The sequence below is a fragment of the Gymnoscopelus braueri genome (genome assembly GCF_963280865.1).
Source record: "Gymnoscopelus braueri genome assembly, chromosome: 1".
Taxonomy (NCBI): domain Eukaryota; kingdom Metazoa; phylum Chordata; class Actinopteri; order Myctophiformes; family Myctophidae; genus Gymnoscopelus; species Gymnoscopelus braueri.
The window spans coordinates 29835857-29855927 of NC_137603.1; the positions used below are offsets into that span (position 1 = coordinate 29835857).

The following is a 20071-nucleotide window of genomic DNA, read 5'->3' on the forward strand; positions in this document are numbered from 1 at the left end:
TGGTGGGATATAGGGTGCAGAATTCTGGCATAGTTAGATTAAGTCAGTTCCTCAGAGGATAAGTAAACATTAACCACTTAAAACCCCCCAGGGGTTTATACTAGGCCCTTCCTTCTTCCCACCAAATATCAATGCTGAAAGTAGCTGATTAACGTGTCGCATTTTGTGATCATATGTTGTGTGCTTGTAGATCTGCTATTTGTGACGAAGGTTTGCCCCCAGTGAGACGCTAGGGTTCATGTGGTTAATGAACACAAAGCATTTCTGAAGGATTACATGGTAAGGATTTGTATGCTATTGGAATGGGGTTATTATTTTAAAATCCCTTCTACAGAATTCCAAGCATTGATGTAATGTAATCTAAGGCACATGGTGAACCAACAACCTATAAAGTCAGAATTGTTGTTTTAATAATAGTATTTTTATTGAAGGTTAGGATGTGATAAAAATTAAAATGGAATCATGCGGATCTCAGGATCTGCATAAGAAGGGTGAGGCTCCAATATGGGTCTTGGACTTCACGTGGCCAGCCTGTGATGTCAGTCATCTATGACATATCTATGACGTAATATGACTCCAAAGTTGTGCAAGGTTTCAGCCCGATCAGAGCCACATAGACTTATAAAGTTAAATATTTCAAAAAGTATAAAACATGTGAAAAGAAAAACAAAGTTTGGTGCTGATTGGTCCAGCAGTTTGCAAGATTAGCTCTGGAAACACTGCTTCAGAACCATGCCGTATGCATTGTAAATCCTCTAGTCAGAATTTTGTTTTAGCAAGACCCTCATCTTCTTCACTACTTTATCACTTGGTATTTTAGTATATCTACTTGTGTGTGTGTGTGTGTGCGTGTGTGTGTGAGTAACTAGTACTGATTTTAGATATCCCTCCAAATGTTCTTCCATCCTCTTCATTCATTCATTGTATTGTAGGAGGTTGAAGTTTGAGAATGACATCAACTTGTAATACACATTCACACTGACAAGTAAAAGGAAAAAAACATCCCTCATCTGGGCCAAAAAGAGTTGTACAACATAATGGGTTCCACCTGGAAAAATAATTAAGCAATTATTGTCTGCTTGCCTCCTGAGTGAAAATGCCCATACAATTAGTCTGAGAAGCAATTAACATTCTTTACCATGTCACAGGCTATGACTGAGTCTATAAAGTGAGTGGTTTGTGAAGAAAACACACGCTTGAGAATATTACGGCCTCATTGGTGGAGCAAATGGGACTCCTCGATTTTCTACACATTAATTACTGTTGGCTTGGCATCAACAGGGCTACTTTTGCACTGTAATATTGCTTAATGTTCCTACAATATCATTATGGTTTTGCCCTTTGCTGTTTTGGTTAACTGACTCATGTGTAAAGACTACTGTGTTCTTTGGTTTTAATCACACTTTTTAATTTGTGGAGTGATCGTTACCACTTAATGACTCACGGCTATGATAGCCTAAGGAATTTGAGCTGTGGATCATTTCTAACGTTGCGATCTGTAAGACTTCTCCGGTCTCAGCATCTTCAAAAGCCTCTGTGGTAAAGTCCACACAGCTATTAAAACGCATCATAGTTAAAAAAATATTTCCATATATTTTTTGTTGTTGCTTTTGTTACAGGTCAATTTAGAACCCCAAGTTTTATTATTATTATTATTATTATTATTATTCAATACCGTAAGTCTGTTGTCTCTCGTTGTCCAGGCTTCTTTGGCTTCTGTTCTGATTTTGAACTTAATGTAACTTGCTTTGGCATTTCCAAACAAATATAACACAAACGTGAGCACCTACCAGCTTCTCATGGCTTTACTTGCACCCCCGGTTCCGACACTTTTTGCTATTGGTTGATTGTTCAAATATAACTAAACGGAACAAAACAAAACCTTAATTTTGACCACAGAATCACAAATCGTCCAGTTTTATTGGAGCTGGTGGAGAAACCTGTAGTGTACTGTGTTTTAACTATCTCTGTGCACAGTTTCCTGTCTCTCTACTCTGTCCTGTCTAAAACAAAACAAAACAAGAAGAAACTTAATGTAGTAGAAATGCCATACATTTTTATAGATTGTAGTTAAACAAGAAAGCAGGGAATGTAGCATACCTTTTGTGTAGAGGTGGTTTATTGAATGAATATGTTATACTTCGTTGTGCAATGGTGTTACGCAGCAAAAATAGCTGATCACGATGCAGTAACATTTTTGAAAATCTTCACCTACTGTTTATAATGCAGTGGTTCTCAAACCTTTTCTTGTCAAGGACTCCCAAAATGATATGTATTTGGTCGCCGACCCCCATCTCAAAATATTTTGTTCCAGGGACCCCCAGAAACAAAGATTTGAGTTTTACAAAGATATACATATTCAAAGATTTCACACATTTTTCAAGATTTTTCAAAAATAGCAGAGAGCAATGAGCTTGTAGATCTGCTATTTTTGAACAGCCAAAGTATGGTTAAATGGCTGAAAATGATTGTGACGCTGTATTAACACATTTTGCTGGGGGGACCCCCTGGTACCCCCCCAAGGACCCCTGGGGGAGCCCAGACCCCACTTTGAGAACCAATGGTATAAAGACTTGCCCAACATAGCGAGGCCAGGTTGAAACGAGTGCTAAAAAACCCTCTCTTCTTCCTGGCTTGCTCACAGTCAGAGTCAGGGCGTCGAGAGTTAAATGACGTCAAGTTGTTGTGTCCAGTGTTGACTAATGCTTTGGACCGGTCCTGTGCCTTTGATTGGTTCTCCAGCCAGGAGAAAGAGACTCACACCTCATCAGAACATTGTGCTCCGTTTAACACAGTAGCCAGATGACGTTGACTCACAGCTCATGAGGATGAGTGACCTCAGCCCTCTGCAGCAGTGGTTCCCAAACAACGGGTCGGGACCCACTTTCGGGTCGCAGACCCATTTTTGTTGGGTTGTAATCGCTTTTTGTTTACATTTCTTGCAACATTTTTAGAAATTTCAGAAATGTATTAACCTATAGGTAAACACAGCTCGACATCTGCTTGGCTGAGAGAAACGTGGGACGTTAACATTTTGTGAAAAACAGATGTGTTGCACTGCGTTAATTAGATGTACTCACCAGTTTCTTCTTGATTTATTTGCATGTGTTTTTAAAAAATGTGTCTCATTCTGAACTGATCATGCCGTCTCTGTAAGAGTCTTGATTAAGGCTAATTAACCACTGTGATGGCATGCCTGTTGTCTGCAAAGTTAGAGTTGTAAAATAATGCAACTTTATCATACAACACTAAGGTGTGTGTGTGGTGAAGTATACGTTCGCCTTTAGGCCATGCCATTGTGCCATTGTGTTTGCATGTGAACTCACAGTTGTGTGTTATTGTGTTTGCAGGGGAGCCGGGGCCACTACCGGTACCACTGGCAGAGTCACAATGTCAAACACAGCGGCGTGGACGACATGGTGCTGCTCACCAAGATCAACGAGGACGCCATCGTGGAAAACCTCAAGAAGAGATACATGGATGACTACATCTTTGTATCCTTTTCCTCACATTCCCACTAGTTCACACCCTGGCGAGGAATAGCTGAGTCCCGCCGCACTCACTGCTATTCCCAGAATAGCTGAATGGTCATTCACAGTGTCATCGTAGCTCTTGAGTAATAGACTAGTGTTTGAGGGAGTCTGGGCCATGTGCTGAGAGAGGGGGGGGGAAAAAGACCCTTCTGTGTCACTGGCCGGACCCCTGACTCTTGATCCCCTCAGTACAGGCTGGAATGAATGCTAATCCCATTCGCTCTGTTTTGATCGCTGTAGGGCTGGGCAATTAACCGACAACATATCGAAACTGATATTTAGAACCAACAGCCGACTTAGTCTTGCTCATGCAGGTGAATGGATTAACCGTGAATCTGTAAAACATCTTTAAATACAATATATATATATTTGTTATGTCTTGACATATCAACGAACGAAATTCGAATAGATTTTTTATAATCGACTAAATCGATTAGTCTGAATGAGTTAACCACTTAATCCTGTGTTATACTTCGTTGTACAATGGTGGCGTACATTCACCGATCTACACGCTGTAGTGTTTTGACCTTGTAGATCAGTTATTTTTGCTATTTATTTATTTTTTATATAATCTTGACGTCGAATCGTCCCGTCCCTAGATTTCAGCATGGGGCTATATGTAAGACTGGAGCACTCATTTTCCTCAACAACAGTGAGTTTTTTTTTAAATTACGTCACTGACTGTGTCTCTGTCATTCACACATATCTCATGACTGGGTGATTGTAGAATAGATAGAGAAATGCATAGAGGTGTAGAGCGTTGCCTCAATGCCATCTGTTTTCTTTCAGCATTTCTTTGAATTATGAGTTTAATGAACACGGGCAGCTTCAGACTTGAACACTGACTGAGTCAATCCTTTGACTGCTGCGGGCAGCAAATTGCAATAACACCAGTCTCCCTCCAACCACAAATGTATTGGCCTGTGGGTCAGTGCAGGGAACCCTCAATACCAGCTTTATTTGATGCGAGGAGCAGCTTTTCGGGCTGCAAGGACACAGGCCCTCCACACTATTACGTACTGTGTCTGTGACACATAAACACTGGATCTTTATAAGGCTCTGGTCCAATCATGAAAACATTACACACATACTGTAGCCACTGCTGTGACGTCATGGTCCAAATGATCACGGCTTAGGTCATTTCTTTCCCCCCATCCACTGTAATAATTTCTACGGGAAACACAACACAGTCTTGTAGAAGTTATGAAACTGTAGAAGTTGGTCTCTCAGTCAAGTTAATTGTAGAAGGATTACAACATGGAAGGTATTTGTTTCGGTTGCCCTGATAATCTTGGGTCTTTTTAGAGCACTGTTTCTCAGCGTGGGGTCCGGGGACCACCATGGGTCCAGATGGACCCTTATGGGTCTGTAACTCTGTACAAACGGAACCAAACGGACGTGTCCATTTGTACACTCTCAGAGTTAAATTAACTTTGAGGAATTTACCGTGTTGATTGAGGTCCCAGAGTTTATTATATCATTATTGGGGGTTATATGATATCAAATGGGGGTCCTTGAAATGAAGATGAAAAAGGTTGTGATTCTACTTCTGTGGTGTTTTCTGTGTTTTTTGTGCTGTGGTCCTTAATATATAACTTCCTCAGACATACATTGGCCCTGTGCTCATCTCTATCAATCCCTTCAAGCAGATGCCATACTTTGGTGACAAGGAAGTTGAGATGTATCAAGGCGCGGTGAGTAGAAACCTCTCGTCTAAAACCTAATTTAGACTATGTTGCACGACGCCGTCACTTGCTGGGAAAAAAAACTGATCTTCAAGCTAACAACGTGTCGCACTGGAAGATCAGTTCTTGATGGCAAGTGACATCAGAGTGTGATGGAGTTTAACCACTTTCAAACTGTTCCCTATTTTGGGTATTTCCTCTGCTGACCTTTTGTCAGACAGTAAGCGAAACGGAAACTTTGTTTTTAACGATTTACCAGAATAAAGTATTTCTTAATGGGTAGGGGAGTTGCACTTCTGCCACCATGGATCCATCTATACTTTTTTAAACAGCACCTCTACTTTGGGTTATAGAGAGGGATGAAGATTTGAGATCGCAAAGGCTTTGAAAAAGCGAAATGCAAATACTTTCCAGTGGGGTGACGTAGATGTTGAGATGAGATGAGAAACTACAATAGCCTCACCCATTCAACAGACTTGGCAGTGCCTCCATGTGATGTGCTGTGTAACACCAGTGTTGCAAAGTAACTAAGTGTATATTTGAATACAGGACTTTTACTGAGAGTATTTGTACACTGTGGCATCGCTACTCTTACTTAAGTAAAAATAAATCTGAGTACTTCCATCAGTCTTTAACAGTGGTGTAAAGTAACTAATTACATTTACTCAAGTACTGTACTTAAGTACAATTTTGAGGTACTTTTACTTTACTGGAGTATTTCCAATTGTCCATCTTTTACTTTTACTCCACTACAATTATTTGAAAACGTTAGTTACTAGTTACTTTGCAAATATAAATGATTACATTATAAAACATACATGTATTTTATACATAGGCTATTTGAAAATAGCCGATCTATAAACTCACGACGCGTTGTGAGCTTGTAGATCTGCTATTTTCAAACATTTGAGTACTTTTACTTTTGGTACTTTTGAGTACTTCTACATTGCAGTATTGATACTTTTACTTAAGTAAAAACATTTTGAGTACTTTTTCCACCACTGCTGTTTAACTGTGTATTCAAACAGTTCTTGGCCTTACTGAGTCAGAGACAAGTCAGAGTTTTCCATACATGGTGACAGATTCAGCATTTGACTGTGTTTCCCTCTTCTTTTTATATCATCCACCAGGCCCAATATGAAAACCCTCCACACATCTATGCTCTGGCGGATAACATGTACAGAAACATGATGATCGACCGTGAGAACCAGTGTGTGATCATCAGGTAAGCCCTCCTCCGATCCATGCTTTGCCTGCTACTCCTAATCACAGTACAACGTGACCTCACCGTGGCTGTCTTTGTGCTGAACTCAGAGTTTGTGTGTCGGCATGTCTGTCAGAATGCAGTGGTGGAAAGTAACTAAGTACATTCACTCAAGTACTGTACTTAAGTACAATTTTGAGATGCAGTACATTTACTTTACTTGAGTATTGAATTTTTTTTTAATACTTTAAACTTCTACTCCACTACATCTCAGAGCCAAATTTGTGCTTTTTACTCCACTACAATTATTTGACAGCATTAGCTACTAGTTACTTTACATATTTAGATTATTAATACAAAACATGCATTAACCACATAAGCCCTATTTTATACTTCGGCTAAACAGCCGGCGATGTGACACGTTGTGAGCTTGTCGATCAGCTATTTTCGAATTGTTTGTACTTTTACTTTGGTACTGTAAGTGTATTTAGATGCCAATGCCTTTCTACTTTTTACTCAAGTCAAATTCTGAATACAGGACTTTTACTTTTAACCTATAACTTTTACTTGAGTAAAACATCCGAGTACTTCTTCCACCACTGTCAGAATGTGTAGTGCAGGAAAGAGAGAGACGGAGCCGCAGGCAGAGACAGAGATGAGATGGTAATCTGTGTGTGTGTGCTGTTGTTGTGACACAAGTGAACTGTTCCTGAACCAGTGAATGTGGTGATGACGGCCACAGGGGAGGGAGGGAGGGAGGGAGAAGGACACACACCTAACAGGTTCCACCACATCTCTAGTCTGGGTACAGCTGACTGGCCACAATGTGGGAATGCAAAAAAATGTTACTTCCAAAAGTATTGGCATCAAAAGTAAAAGTGCTCACACACACTTTTTGAAGACATAAAAAAACTGATCTACAAGCCCAGTTATCTTTATTTTTTTACGGGTCCATTAAGGCATTGGTTTCCCAAAGTAGGGTCCTTGAAGGGGTTCCACACATTAAAAAAAAATTGTGGAAAAAAAATAATGGATATTTTTTAAAGAATTTAACCCTGGCACAAGATATTTTCTGATGGAGCTAAATACATACTAATTTTGGGGTCCTTGGCCTAAGTTTGAGAACCATTGAATTGTTAACCCATTCAATCCGGGAACGCATATATGTGTCATTTTAGATTTTTAGCTATAACCATTATTTTATACTTCGAGCTATTCAAAAATAGCAGATCTACAAGCACAGAGTGCCACGCTACAAGCTTGTAGTTCTGCTATTTTGAAAAGTCTTGAACATTTGTGCAAATATATATTTTTAAGGATAAGGATAATTCCTTTAACAGGTCCGTTCATGAAAGTCCTTGCGGTCTTGTTTCCAATGAGGGCCTGTGAGCAATTGGGGGTTAAGAGTCTTGCTCAGGGACAAATTTCATTTCATCGACACATTTGCTGGCCTGGCCTGGAATCGTACCTGGGGCAACCAGAGCCTCCCTAGGCGGGCTCACTAACCACTCAGCTATGGCCGCCCCCATAAACCCTTAAACAACATTTTTAACTCAAACTTTGCTTGTGGGGGTCCATGGAATAAAATATTTCACAAATGTTTTTTTTTTTTTTTTTAAAGCAGATCTATATCTGCAATTTTTGAATAGCCAAATAAATCTAAAAATGACAGATGCATTCCCGGTCTTAATGGGTTAAATGAACATGCAGGATTGTACTGTGCATAGTGGCTGGTTGTGGACTCACTGTGTTGGGAGGATGTGAGGGGGAAACCAGTCGTAACTTCTATTTCTGAGATGCTTCCTGACTCCACAAAACAAACAGGAAAGAACACCTGGAGATGGTCAAGAATCGCTTTTTCACTGGGTTTTTAGGGAGAACTGGGGATTGTTTTCTTTTCTTTAAGTCTACTTTTCCTCTTACCTCTCATTTTTATGAGCAGCGGTCATCAAGCAGTCTGGTCAGATGGGGCGAGGAAAATGTCGATCCAGTGTTGATTTTTCTGGAGCTTATAGCTGACGGAATGCATTTCACGGGGGCGAGCTTTGTAGGGAAAAGTGTGGAGTCATGTTCTGGGCTTTTATCCTATGGGCCAGTCACCTGAGCGTGATGGTTACTGTAATGCTTACCTCATGACGAATGACCCCTGGTTCAGCACTTTTCCCCACTGTTGTTTGGCCCAGCGAGCAGTTGCTAGTTCAGTTTCCCACATAAAGGCATACACGTGGATTTTGTGATCAAACCAGATCTGCAAACAAAGGCATGGAAGTGGTTTTGTGATGACCCAGATGAGCTGACAAAGGCCTCTGTGAAATTGCTGTCCCAGGCAGTGTGGTCAACATCACACTGTGTTCGACCCCTACTGGTTATTAAGAAAACGTGTGAATCAAGATGCAGGTCAATGCAGCGTCCCCCTGAAGTCAAAGGCTTGAATCATTGGCACTGCTGCCTTTGCCCTTCTGCATGAATAGAAACTGTAGACATATGTAGACGCGGCATTGGTCATTGAATTGTAAGCCAACGTCTCCGCCATATTAGTAAGGGCCACGTGCCGTAACTCCACTACAAGAAATATTTCTTAGTCATATACTGTACCTGGAGAGTGGAGACTAAAACTTTTCGTTGTTACTGTTACTATCGATGTAAGATAAGGTATTTTGGTATAAAAACTCTCATTTTTAATTTAACCAAGTAGCCTTTTTCCCCCCCACAATTTTGTAACCCATTCTTTTCACCCAGTGCCAATTGCCTATGTAATCCTGGGCACTACTCTCCCTCTGCCAGCCTAGGGAGAGCCCATGCATGAGGAGCTGGCAAGCCGCTTCTTATCACCTGACAGGGGGGAATTTCCCCGGTTGGACGTAGCGCGTGGAAGGAACACGTTATTCCAACTACACTGCTCAAAGAAATGTAGGGAACACTTTGATCCCTTAATTATTTTGAGTTTCCATGAACTGTGTACATACAGCTAACAAAAACTGCTCAAAAGAATTAAGGGATCAAAGTGTTCCCTTAATTATTTTGAGCAGTGTAGTTCCTTTCCCCTCCACCAAGTATCCTGTATCACCACATAACTACTACGTGTCTGGCATTTGAAGTGCAGCTTGCCCTGTCCAATATGGCGGGCGTGTTGACCCATCTCTCCAATGCACTGTAGTGGCCAATGTAATGTCTGCGTGTATACTGTGTATATCTATGTATGAAACGCTGGGCTACTACTGTAGTAGTACTGATGTATCACAAGTATTGGGGCCCCTTCTCCTATTATATGTTATGTAGGGGTGGGACGATATATCAATATATCGATATATCGCGATACTTTCTCCCGCGATAAATAATCGATATCCTCCCGGAAAATATCGATATTAAAAAAATAAAATAAAAAAAAAGATTTTTTTTTTTTTTTTAAGTTTGTGATACGTTGTTTTTCCTACTCTGTATTTGTGTAATGATGATTTTGAACTGTTTGGTGCTATTTTATGTGTTTATGAATTGAATACAAGGACTATCGTGATATATCGTTGGTGAATTTTCATGCAATATATCGTGATATCGCAATATATCGATATTTTCAGATATCGTGATATATCGTTGGTGAAATTTCATGCAATATATCGTGATATCGCAATATATCGGCATTTTCAGATATCGTGATATATATTGTTATCGTGGGCCTAATATCGTGATACATATCGTATCGTGAGGTACCCATATCGTCCCACCCCTAATGTTATGCATCTGTTTTATGTACAAGAAAAGTTAAAAACAACACACACACTGAGGTAACACAGGTGGCATGGCTGCTCAGTGGTTAGTACTGTTGCAGCAAGGTCCTGGGTTTGAATCCCACAGGGAGCTGCCTGTGGCCTTTCTGTGAGGAGTTTGCGTGTTCAACGTGGGTTTTGTCCCATGCACCAAAAGACATGTACATTAATAGGTATAGTAGTATATGCTCCTGGAGGTCTTTCACCAAAAGGCACTGGCAAAAGAGCTGTTCCCCGGCCGCTGGAGATTAGGATGGCTTAAATGCAGCGGACAATTTCCGGGTATGTGTGAATGTACTTGGCAAATAAATACACTTAACACTTAAATAAACACTCTCTTCCAGGCTGAGGTGCCTTTGTTGTTTAGCTCTTTGTGCGGCCTGCCTTGCGCTGATAAAACCGAGGAGGTCTTTGTACCTTTTTTATAGTTTTTAGTTGTGTCAGGAAATTTGACAATAATCAAGTATTCCCATTCTCATGTTCACATCTGTTTCTGGATTCTTGGATTGTGATATTGGACTTTAAACAAAGATGTTACCACATAACTCATAATATATATTCACGTGCAAAAATAAACACACCACAACTTTGTAGTGGGGCTCTTGGAAGGGACCTGTACATGTGAACATACATGCACATTTATATACTTCAATTTCCCTGGACCACATGATACCTCAGATTAGAAACTGCCAGTGCTGAAAGTCACTTTTCAACATGCATATCGCTCATATAGATGATGCAAGTAATGATTTATCGAAGTTAATTACACAACCTCTCTGTATTCCACACAATGTGGTTTAACTTATTACCATGTTTGGGCAATAAATCATTTGAGGAAGTTGACAATGTATTTAGCATCTGAATGCTACAATAATGGGACTAGCCCCCCCAGGAGACTCAAAATAGGATGTGATTCAAATTCCAGCCACAGCCTGAACAGAAAAACAAAACGAAACAATAACTTCATTCCAGCTGCATTGCCACTGTTTGCACATGGAACTCAGGAGGTTTCTCTGACAATGAAAGCCTGAGACAAAGATGAATAGAGAATAACCCATTGTGTCGACAGCTTCTACCTGGAAATGTTGCGTAATGAGATGTATGATGGTATAGGGAGACTTGCTGTATAACGCGCTGGTTCTCAATGTCGGGTTCGGGTCCCAAATGGACCCTTTCGGGTCTGTAACTCTGGAGAGTACTCTCAGAGTTAAATTAATATTGAGGATTTTTCAGTGCAGATTGGGGGTTCCAGATGGAATGGGCTGGTAACCTTTAACCTTTAACAGTGCAGCTGTAGTTTCTCAGAAAGACATTACCAACCTTACGCTCCTTCAGGACAGGATAAAAACGTTTGATCTGCAAGCTTCCAAAGCTTTTAGATCAGCTATTTTTGTCTCCTCCAGGCCGAAGGCGTGGCAGATACTATGTTTTGCACCCTGTCCGTCCGTCCGTGTGTCCGTCTGTGTGAGCAGCTCATCTCCGGCACCGTTGGCCCGATTGCAGCAAAACTGTGCACGCACACTCCCTGGGGTTTTATGTATAGCGCCACCAGGAGGCCGATTTTTGCACAAAAAATTTTTTATATTACTCCTACAAATGTATCCATACCTCACGCAAATCGGTACACAGTATCTCTATAGTCATGTGATAAAGACTGATCTGTCTGATTTTTCATATTCCATCCTGATTTGCTAAGATTGGCTTCCAAAGTTTGCAGGATTGGTCCGTTTTGAACAAAACACCTCAAATCATCAACGCAGCATGCGATTTCCGTGAAATTTTGCACGCACATTCCCCCCACATTCCGAGAAATAAATGGCACTTTATTTTTTTCAAATCAGCCTCATGGTGGCGCTATAACAGGCCGATTTGTGTTTTTACCTATAACTGCACTGATCTGCGTGAATCTTTGCACGCACACTCCCTAGAGGCCAAGGAAAAACCTATGCCCTGCATTTTTCACATCTGCCTTTAATAGCACCACCAGGAGGCCGACTTTTGTAAAACACTAATTATATCTTCATTATGACCATGGATATGGTCTAAAAGTGTGGGAAAATATATTAATTTCAGCTCGTCTTTAAAACATCAGTCTGTCCAAAATCAGGATCGGCATTGGACCCAAAAAGGGCTCTAGTGGTTTCTCAGAGAGGCATTACCAACCTGACGCCCATTCAAGACACAGAATAAAAACACACTGCACTGACATCCACGTCCAAACCACATTATGTGAAATTAACTAGCACCCTGGCAAAGTGAAAGGGAAGGAAGAAAAAGACATGTGTAGGCTGAGCAGAGACAGAAAAAGAAAAGAAACTAAATGTGACAAAGCATGTTGAATGTTATGACTGGCGTACAGCATCCCTCCTCCTAGATAGATTTAACTTGTTTTGTTTCTGAGGTGGGATTTGCTTACATGAGCCAAAAAAGACTTTAGCGTTGACACAGGAAGTGGAGTTTCTGCATATGCAGTCAGAAGCTGGGATTTCACCTAGTTTTGCATCAAAGGGGAAATAAAGTGAATTATGATGAAGTCATGAGTGCGGTTTGTCTGAAGTTGACGTATTAAGTGCTGTAAAACACAACCGTGTGTGTTATTGGAAGTTGTCGTCATTGTACAAAATGCTAATTCCAGCCCATTTCATTGTGTCACATTATCTTTCAGAAGAGTGGGCACCAATCATTACTGACTGTGATATACCCTTAAAGGGATAGTTCCCCCCCTAAAAGTATTTGTATTTTGTTTTTGTCGCATTCCTAAGCCAGTAATTTGATGACTAGCGTACCGGTAGGCAGCAGTTCCGGTAGGAGACACAAAGGAGACTCTATGTGTCTCCTACCGGAACCACTGCCGGTCATCAAATTATTGGCTTAGGAATGGGACAAAAACAAAGAAATATCCATGAATTCAAGTCTCCATGGGGTGACTAATCGATAGAAAAAAAGTCATTTTAGGGGTGAACTATCCCTTTAAGCACTTTATCCATGGCGTCCTTATTTTGGGCGTGTAATTATGAATAAATAGCAGGTCTTGTGGGCCTGTTGATCGGCTTAATAGAAAGAATTTTTGCAAAAAATACTGGGTCTGTCTGGCATGCAAATAATGTTTAGCTTATGATGCCTTCTGAGGCTAAATAGTTTTAGTATAACAATAATACGCACAATGCAACTTGAGAGATCCCAGATTTTCTCAATGAATTTATTTTCTTTGTCAAAAGAAAAAAAAGATGTATACATTTTTGACATGTTTATGTTTGACTTCAGATGGGTCAGTGAGTGTAGAGAGATGGGAAACCGAGGGCAGAGAGATGGAGACATGCGAGACAAGACGGCGGTCGGATTCAAACTCATGTCCTCACACTCACTAGGAGCATAATATCCTTACTGTCGGACTGAAACCTTGTATCTCCATGTTTTCCCATAAAAGAATGCCCTACTTCGACATACAACAGTGTCACTCAAAAGTAATTCAAATAGATCTACAAGCTTTCAATGGGTCGCTGTGTTTGTGTCGTTGTGAATTATATGGATCTGATATTTTCACGATTTCCAACAAGGGTGGGTTATACAAATATTTAACCAAGAGAGAAAGTATTTACAAGAGCTTGTGACTAAATAAAAACTACATTGGCTCCATTGGGACACAGGTTATTGTTTTATTTGTTTCCATAAACTGACTTCTAGACCATATTATGGTCTGGCTAAGCTGCCAGCTGCCAGGAACGGCTAAGCTGCCAGGCACACCTCAAAATTAATTTCTAATATAAGGTATGCAAATGTTACAAACAATACAACTGTGAACAAGCTACAGTATCTACTACAGCACTTCTTATGAACTGAACTCAGCTCAGCTTAGATTACCTGCTGTACAAAGCATGCATGGAAGAAGTCAGTTCCTGTTCGGCTGAATGTTAAAATGGACAAAATAAGTGAATTAGCAATAGTACAGTAAGTGCAAGTTTGGGTGCCAGGCATGCTGGTTCCAGTGTTTTATAAACGGCCACCCTCATAGAGTTTTTACACACAACGGTGTAGCTGGTGTGCCCTGAATGTCACCACCACTACTAAGAAACATTGGGTCAATGGTGGAAAGTAACTAAGTACATTTACTGTATGTATTTACTAGTGTAAGTACACTTTTGAGGTACTTTTCCTTTACTTGAGTATTTCCCTTTTCGATACTTTTTACTTCTCCGCTACATGCCTGACAATTTGTTTTTGACAGCTTTAGTTACTAGTTTGCAGATTTGGATTATTATTACAAAACATACATTAACCACGTAAATCCTAATTTTATACTTTGGCTATTCAAAGATGGCCGATCTACAAACTCACAACCTCGAGTCGCAATGAGCTTGCGGATCGCCTTAAACGTTTGACAAGATGTTGAAAAAAGAAAAAAGTACTAAAAAGAGTACATTTACTTTGGTACTGTATGCATATTGATGCCAATACGTTTGTACTCTTACACAAGTAAAAGTTTGTGTGTATGTAAGGAAGAGGTCATATCTAGGGCTGGGTGATACGACTTCAAATCAATATTATTTCAACACATGGTAAACTTGTAGATAATGTATTTTCACCATTTGACCTACAAACTTAAGAAGTATGTACGGTTTAATCAGTAAAGCGAGCGTTGGCAAACAATGGTGTCGGATTGAACATCAAGGAGACCTCCTCTTAAAGCTCTCTGGTCTGTTTGTTTTCCAGTGGAGAGAGTGGTGCAGGGAAGACTGTGGCAGCTAAATACATCATGGGCTACATCTCCAGAGTGTCTGGAGGAGGACCTCGAGTACAGGTGAGAAGAACACAGTGTAAAAGAGTGTGTGTGTGTGTGTGTGTGTGTGTGTGTGTGTGTGTGTGTGTGTGTGCACGTGTGCGTGCGTGTAATACTATAGTTCTGAGGAGCAAATGTATAAGTAGATTAGTACATGCCCAGAGGCAGATTTAGGCTTACAATGAGGAAATGATTCAGGTTAGGATTTGGCATTTAGAGATGAGGTTTAGGATTTGGAGTTATGTCTGATTTATACTTGTCACGGGCCGAAAATAGCCGATCTACAAGCTCTGAGCTTGTAGATTGACTATTTTCAGCTTTTGGCTTAGGGATAAAAATTAGAAAATTAAAAAATGTCATTCATAACATTGCCGTCCTAAAATGTTGACGCAAGTATAGTAATATTTACACTTTCCTGATTCGGTCTTATCAGTCACAGTGTGATCTTTCCTGATTCGTCACATCCCAATCACTTGAATCATTTATTTTATATTATGCACAAATAATCAGACCCGCAGAGATCTATCTGGTTTAGGGAGCAGATATGTATGCAAATATTAAGTCTAAGATATGCCCACAGTTGTGTGAAAGACCCAGAGTTATTTCAGGCCAAAATGATATTGAATGATAAAAAGTCAATAGCCAAAGAGTTAGAGGAACCATCTACAGTATTCAAATAGCTAACTAGGAATATTCTCTCATAGGTAAGTATCATAGAGCAGTGGTTCTCAAACCTTTTCGTGCCAAGGACCCCCAAATTGATACGTATTTGGCCGCGGACCCCCACCTGAAAATATGTTGTGCCAGGGACCCCCAGAAGCAAAGATTTGAGTTCAAAATGTTAGCCTTTTAAAAAGAAGATTGAAAGCTTGAGTTTAGTAACAATTTGAGATGTAGCAGTAATGAGGCAGCATTTAAAATGCTTATCAAAAACAACAGCTGCACCCCACCACGACCAATTTGTCTGGGCTAACTAAAACACTCATAAAAAAGAGAGTATAATTCTGTAATTTGACTACCATCGGCATGTTTTAAACACATTGCTGTCAAAAACATAAAATTAAGCTTGGTGGAAGCAATAAAATCATTCATTTGAGAGTGATCTAACATTTAAAAGACCCAATCACCTCATATAGGCCTACATTAAGCCTGTTGCTCCATCTTCTAATTATATTGACCTTATAATTACATTGACACCTGTTGTTAGGCTTAAGACAAACCGTTTTAACACAATAACATTCAATAAACAGTCAGTAGTGGGACACATGGTTATAGCATAATAATTGTCTTTAAAAATGGGTCTTAACACAGGAATATACCTTATGGAATGTCACATTATGTCCATCTACACACTGTAATGTGAAATGTTTTGTGACTTCTGGTGAATTTTGATTGGCTGACGTCAGTCACAGATTCATGGCCATGTGTGATGTGAGGACAGACCGGCATAAAGCGAGACTTGAAACGATCCCATTGTCTTTGCCAACCATTCTATTTCCCATTCACCAGTGGTGTAAAAAGTAACTAAGTACATTTACTCAAGTACTGTACTTCAGTAAAATGTTGAGGTATTTTTTTAAACTTTTTGTTGTACTTGTACTTGAAAACTTTAGTTACTATTTACTTTGTAGAATTTTTATTATTATCACAAAACATACATTAACCATTTAAGCCCTATATACATTTCAGCCATTTGTCTCCATTTGTTGATAAAGATTTTTATACATTTGAGAACTTGAAATGGGACATTCTACCTAATGAGTACTCTTACTTTTCAAGTACATTTTGATGCCAATACTTTTGTACTTTTACTCAAGTACATTTTGAATTCCGGACTTTTAACTTGTAACAGAGTATTTCTACATTGCCGTATTGATACTTTTACTTAAGTAAAACATTTGAGTACTTTTCCCACCACTTTTTCACCTATTATAAGTCCATCAGAAGCCTCTTCTTGCACCCTACTCACCCAACCCCCTCAGCAGCCATCTGGCACCCTACCGATCAGCAGATGTCCCGGTGCAGAAGCCACCCCTCTCCTCCACATTCAGCCCATAACACTATATAGGCCTTACCATTTCCAGTGTCTAAGGATCAGACGTGGATTAGGAAAAGGCCTCCAGTCTGATGACTGTTAGTCATTGTCAGCTAGAGTTATTTTCCACCCGGAGAATATTACACATGGCTCATGGTTCAAAGTCAATATAGCTGCTTTTAGTCTAAATAGTTACTCAGGGATACTGGTATCACAATATGTTTCATCTCCACGTCCAGAAATCATATTCATCATTTAAAGATTCCTCAGTGTGATAATAATACTGGGTAAAGGAAATAATGTGTGTGTTTCTAAAGCACATTATCAAAATCTCCTTTTTAGTAAGAAATGTATGTCTATGGTTTGATTAAACGAAGGTGGCTATTGTATTATTCTGACCCTTTGTCTCTTCTTAAGACGGTATTAATAGTACCCAACACAAGTATGATGAACCGTGCCATTTTTGCCAGGGCTGTTTCTGGATAGTTTACTGCTATGCTATACTGTAAAAATAGTTCCTAAGTTGAACTGCGCTACTTCTGTTTTCCTTTCCTAAAGGACAAAAGTTCAGGAATGCAAAAGATTCCAGGAAATACTACCACCCCACTTCTGTGTACAATAATGGAAGGGAGAATAGAATATCACAGTCAGCGTGCTGATTTAAAACTCATGTGTTTCTGACATGCAGATGGCTCATGGGAAAGATAATGTTCTCCAGACGCGCGTGTGTGTGTGTGTGTGTGTGTGTGTGCATATGCGTGTGCGTGTGCGTGTGTGTGTGTGTGTGCGTGTGCGTGTGTGTTGTTCATTCATGTCTGTTTGTGAGAAGTTCCAGACATGTTGTGTACACATGGACCTGCCGTGAAGGGTGTGGGGGTATAGTGTGTATGTCTGCCTGTAGTGTACATCACCTAATAGTAGGGCTGGGCAATGTGATTTCAAATCAATATCACAATTAGTATTAGGATTATTTCTAATATTATTTACTTTTGCCTCGACTACGATAATTATTATAAAAAACGATTATAAAAGAATAGCAGATCTACAAGCTCACAACTTGTCACCTTGTGATGCTTTGTGAGCTTGTAGATCAGCTATTTAAATTATTTTTGTATGCCACCATTGTACAACTAAATATAATATACTGGAGGCCTTAAGAGGTATATCAGACTAATACATTTAGTCAATTATGAAAAATCTATTTTTTGTCAATTCATTGGAAATAATATTAAAAAAAACCTTGCTTCTCCATTATTTAATTGAGAAGTGAGGTTATTGGTTCTAAATATAGGTTTGATATATTTTGAGTGAATTGCTCAGCCCTACCTAATAGACGCTGAAGCTAACGTCTCACCTTCTACGTCTGTCCCCACACAGCATGTCAAAGACATCATCCTACAGTCCAACCCCTTGTTAGAGGCCTTCGGAAACGCCAAGACCGTGAGGAACAACAACTCCAGCAGATTTGTAAGGCTTTTTCTTTTTTCACTTTTGTGCTGTTCTTCCTTTCTTATTTGTGTTTTTACTGTTTGGGAATTGGGCCTTGACTTTTGCCCTAGCCCGATTTGAAACGGTTTTGTCGTGAACCAAAACAAACATAAGAATGTTCACTTCAAATAGAATGCAGGGAGAGGGAAAGAAGGGGGAGAGAATACTGTAGTGAATTACAGACGTGGTTTTCCGACTGTTTCTCTCTGGGGATCCACATTTTGAACATGACTTTATCACAAAGCTTATTCATCTACTTTCAACCTGCCGTCCCTATTTTGGGCATGTCATTATAGGTTATAGGTACTTTTCTAAACTACGCACAAAATAGCAGATCTACAACCTCGTATATCGGCTATTTTCACTGTTCGTCTTATGACAAGGAATGTCTGTCCAAAACTGCTACTTTTCAGGAAAGTTTCAATGGATCCGATACAGTTGTTATTTAGTTGTTAATACTTGTCATTGGTTCAATATGTATACGATTTACCGACGTACGTGACCACTTTAACTTGAATACTCAATTTCTTTCCAAAATAGCGGCAATAGCAGATCTACAAGTTCACAACGCGTGGCATCGTGACAGGTTGTGAGCTTGTAGATAGGCTATTTCTGCTACTTTTGCACGACACTTACGATTAAGTAGAGCATGAATTCACGGAAAAAAATACGTTGAAATACGGAGATACAAGGTTTCTGCCCGATAGTGACGATTTACAGTAAAGTCTTAAGTGGTTAAACCAAGGGACCTGTAAAGACCATGTGCTATCAACACCGCCAGTAGCTTTCACGTTATATTATAAATATTAAGTCACATTGTATTGCTTCAGCTGCTTTACTCAAAGACAGATCTACAGCATTGCTACATACTTAACTCAAAAACAACTTTTGTGACCTAGCTTTGGCTTCGAGCCCAGACTTTTGGAAAAACAACATTTACGCTTAAAGTTTTTCCTTTTTTGTTATTTTCTTAGCTCAGGACTTTGTGAATGATGTGGGCCCTGGTTAACCAGAATAGTGCTGTAAGGACACGGTGTACACAAAGAGTGGGAAGCACACTCCAGAACCGCTGAGGCACATATACTACTACACTGCTTACAAAGGGAGTTGGTTAGCGCTGACATAGAATTAAGGGCAAACATTATATTGCTGAGAATTTACCTCGTCAGGACTTGCACAACAAATCTTAGGGAATGTTTTTTTTTGTCTTGTGTGGGGAAATAAATTAAGTTTGCCTCTGTTGGCATGACAACATGACTATACTGTACTTTCAATAGAGTCCTTTTGGATTAAAAAGTGCACTCACTGCAGCGGCAGCCCACAGTTTGACTGGGACTGGATTATATATTCCTACATTACAGACTTATTTGGAGGGCAGAGCTAGACAGAAAACGGGGGCAGGTCTTCACGCACACACACACGCACGCACGCGTGGCCTGCAGGCGTACGCCCTTGGTACAGACCTTGACATTATTACCCCACTCTTTAAGGTATAGGGCTGGGCAATTAACTGAAAATATATCGAAACTGATATTTAGAACCAATAAATAAATATAAATATATTAAGCTTAATATTGCTCATGTA

The 20071-nt window shown here is 39.9% G+C and overlaps 1 protein-coding gene across 2 annotated transcripts in view; it reads left to right on the forward strand.

Moving 5' to 3' along the window:
- The window catches only part of myo1ea (myosin IEa), a 76580-nt gene that overhangs the window by 17118 nt on the left and 39391 nt on the right, over positions 1–20071 (forward strand). For both annotated transcript variants that reach the window (XM_080437644.1, XM_080437645.1), the window contains exons 2-6: positions 3351–3494; positions 5138–5227; positions 6349–6443; positions 14897–14984; positions 18376–18465. In XM_080437644.1, the coding sequence (XP_080293770.1) occupies positions 3351–3494; positions 5138–5227; positions 6349–6443; positions 14897–14984; positions 18376–18465 (507 nt within the window). The remainder of the gene's footprint in view (positions 1–3350; positions 3495–5137; positions 5228–6348; positions 6444–14896; positions 14985–18375; positions 18466–20071) is intronic.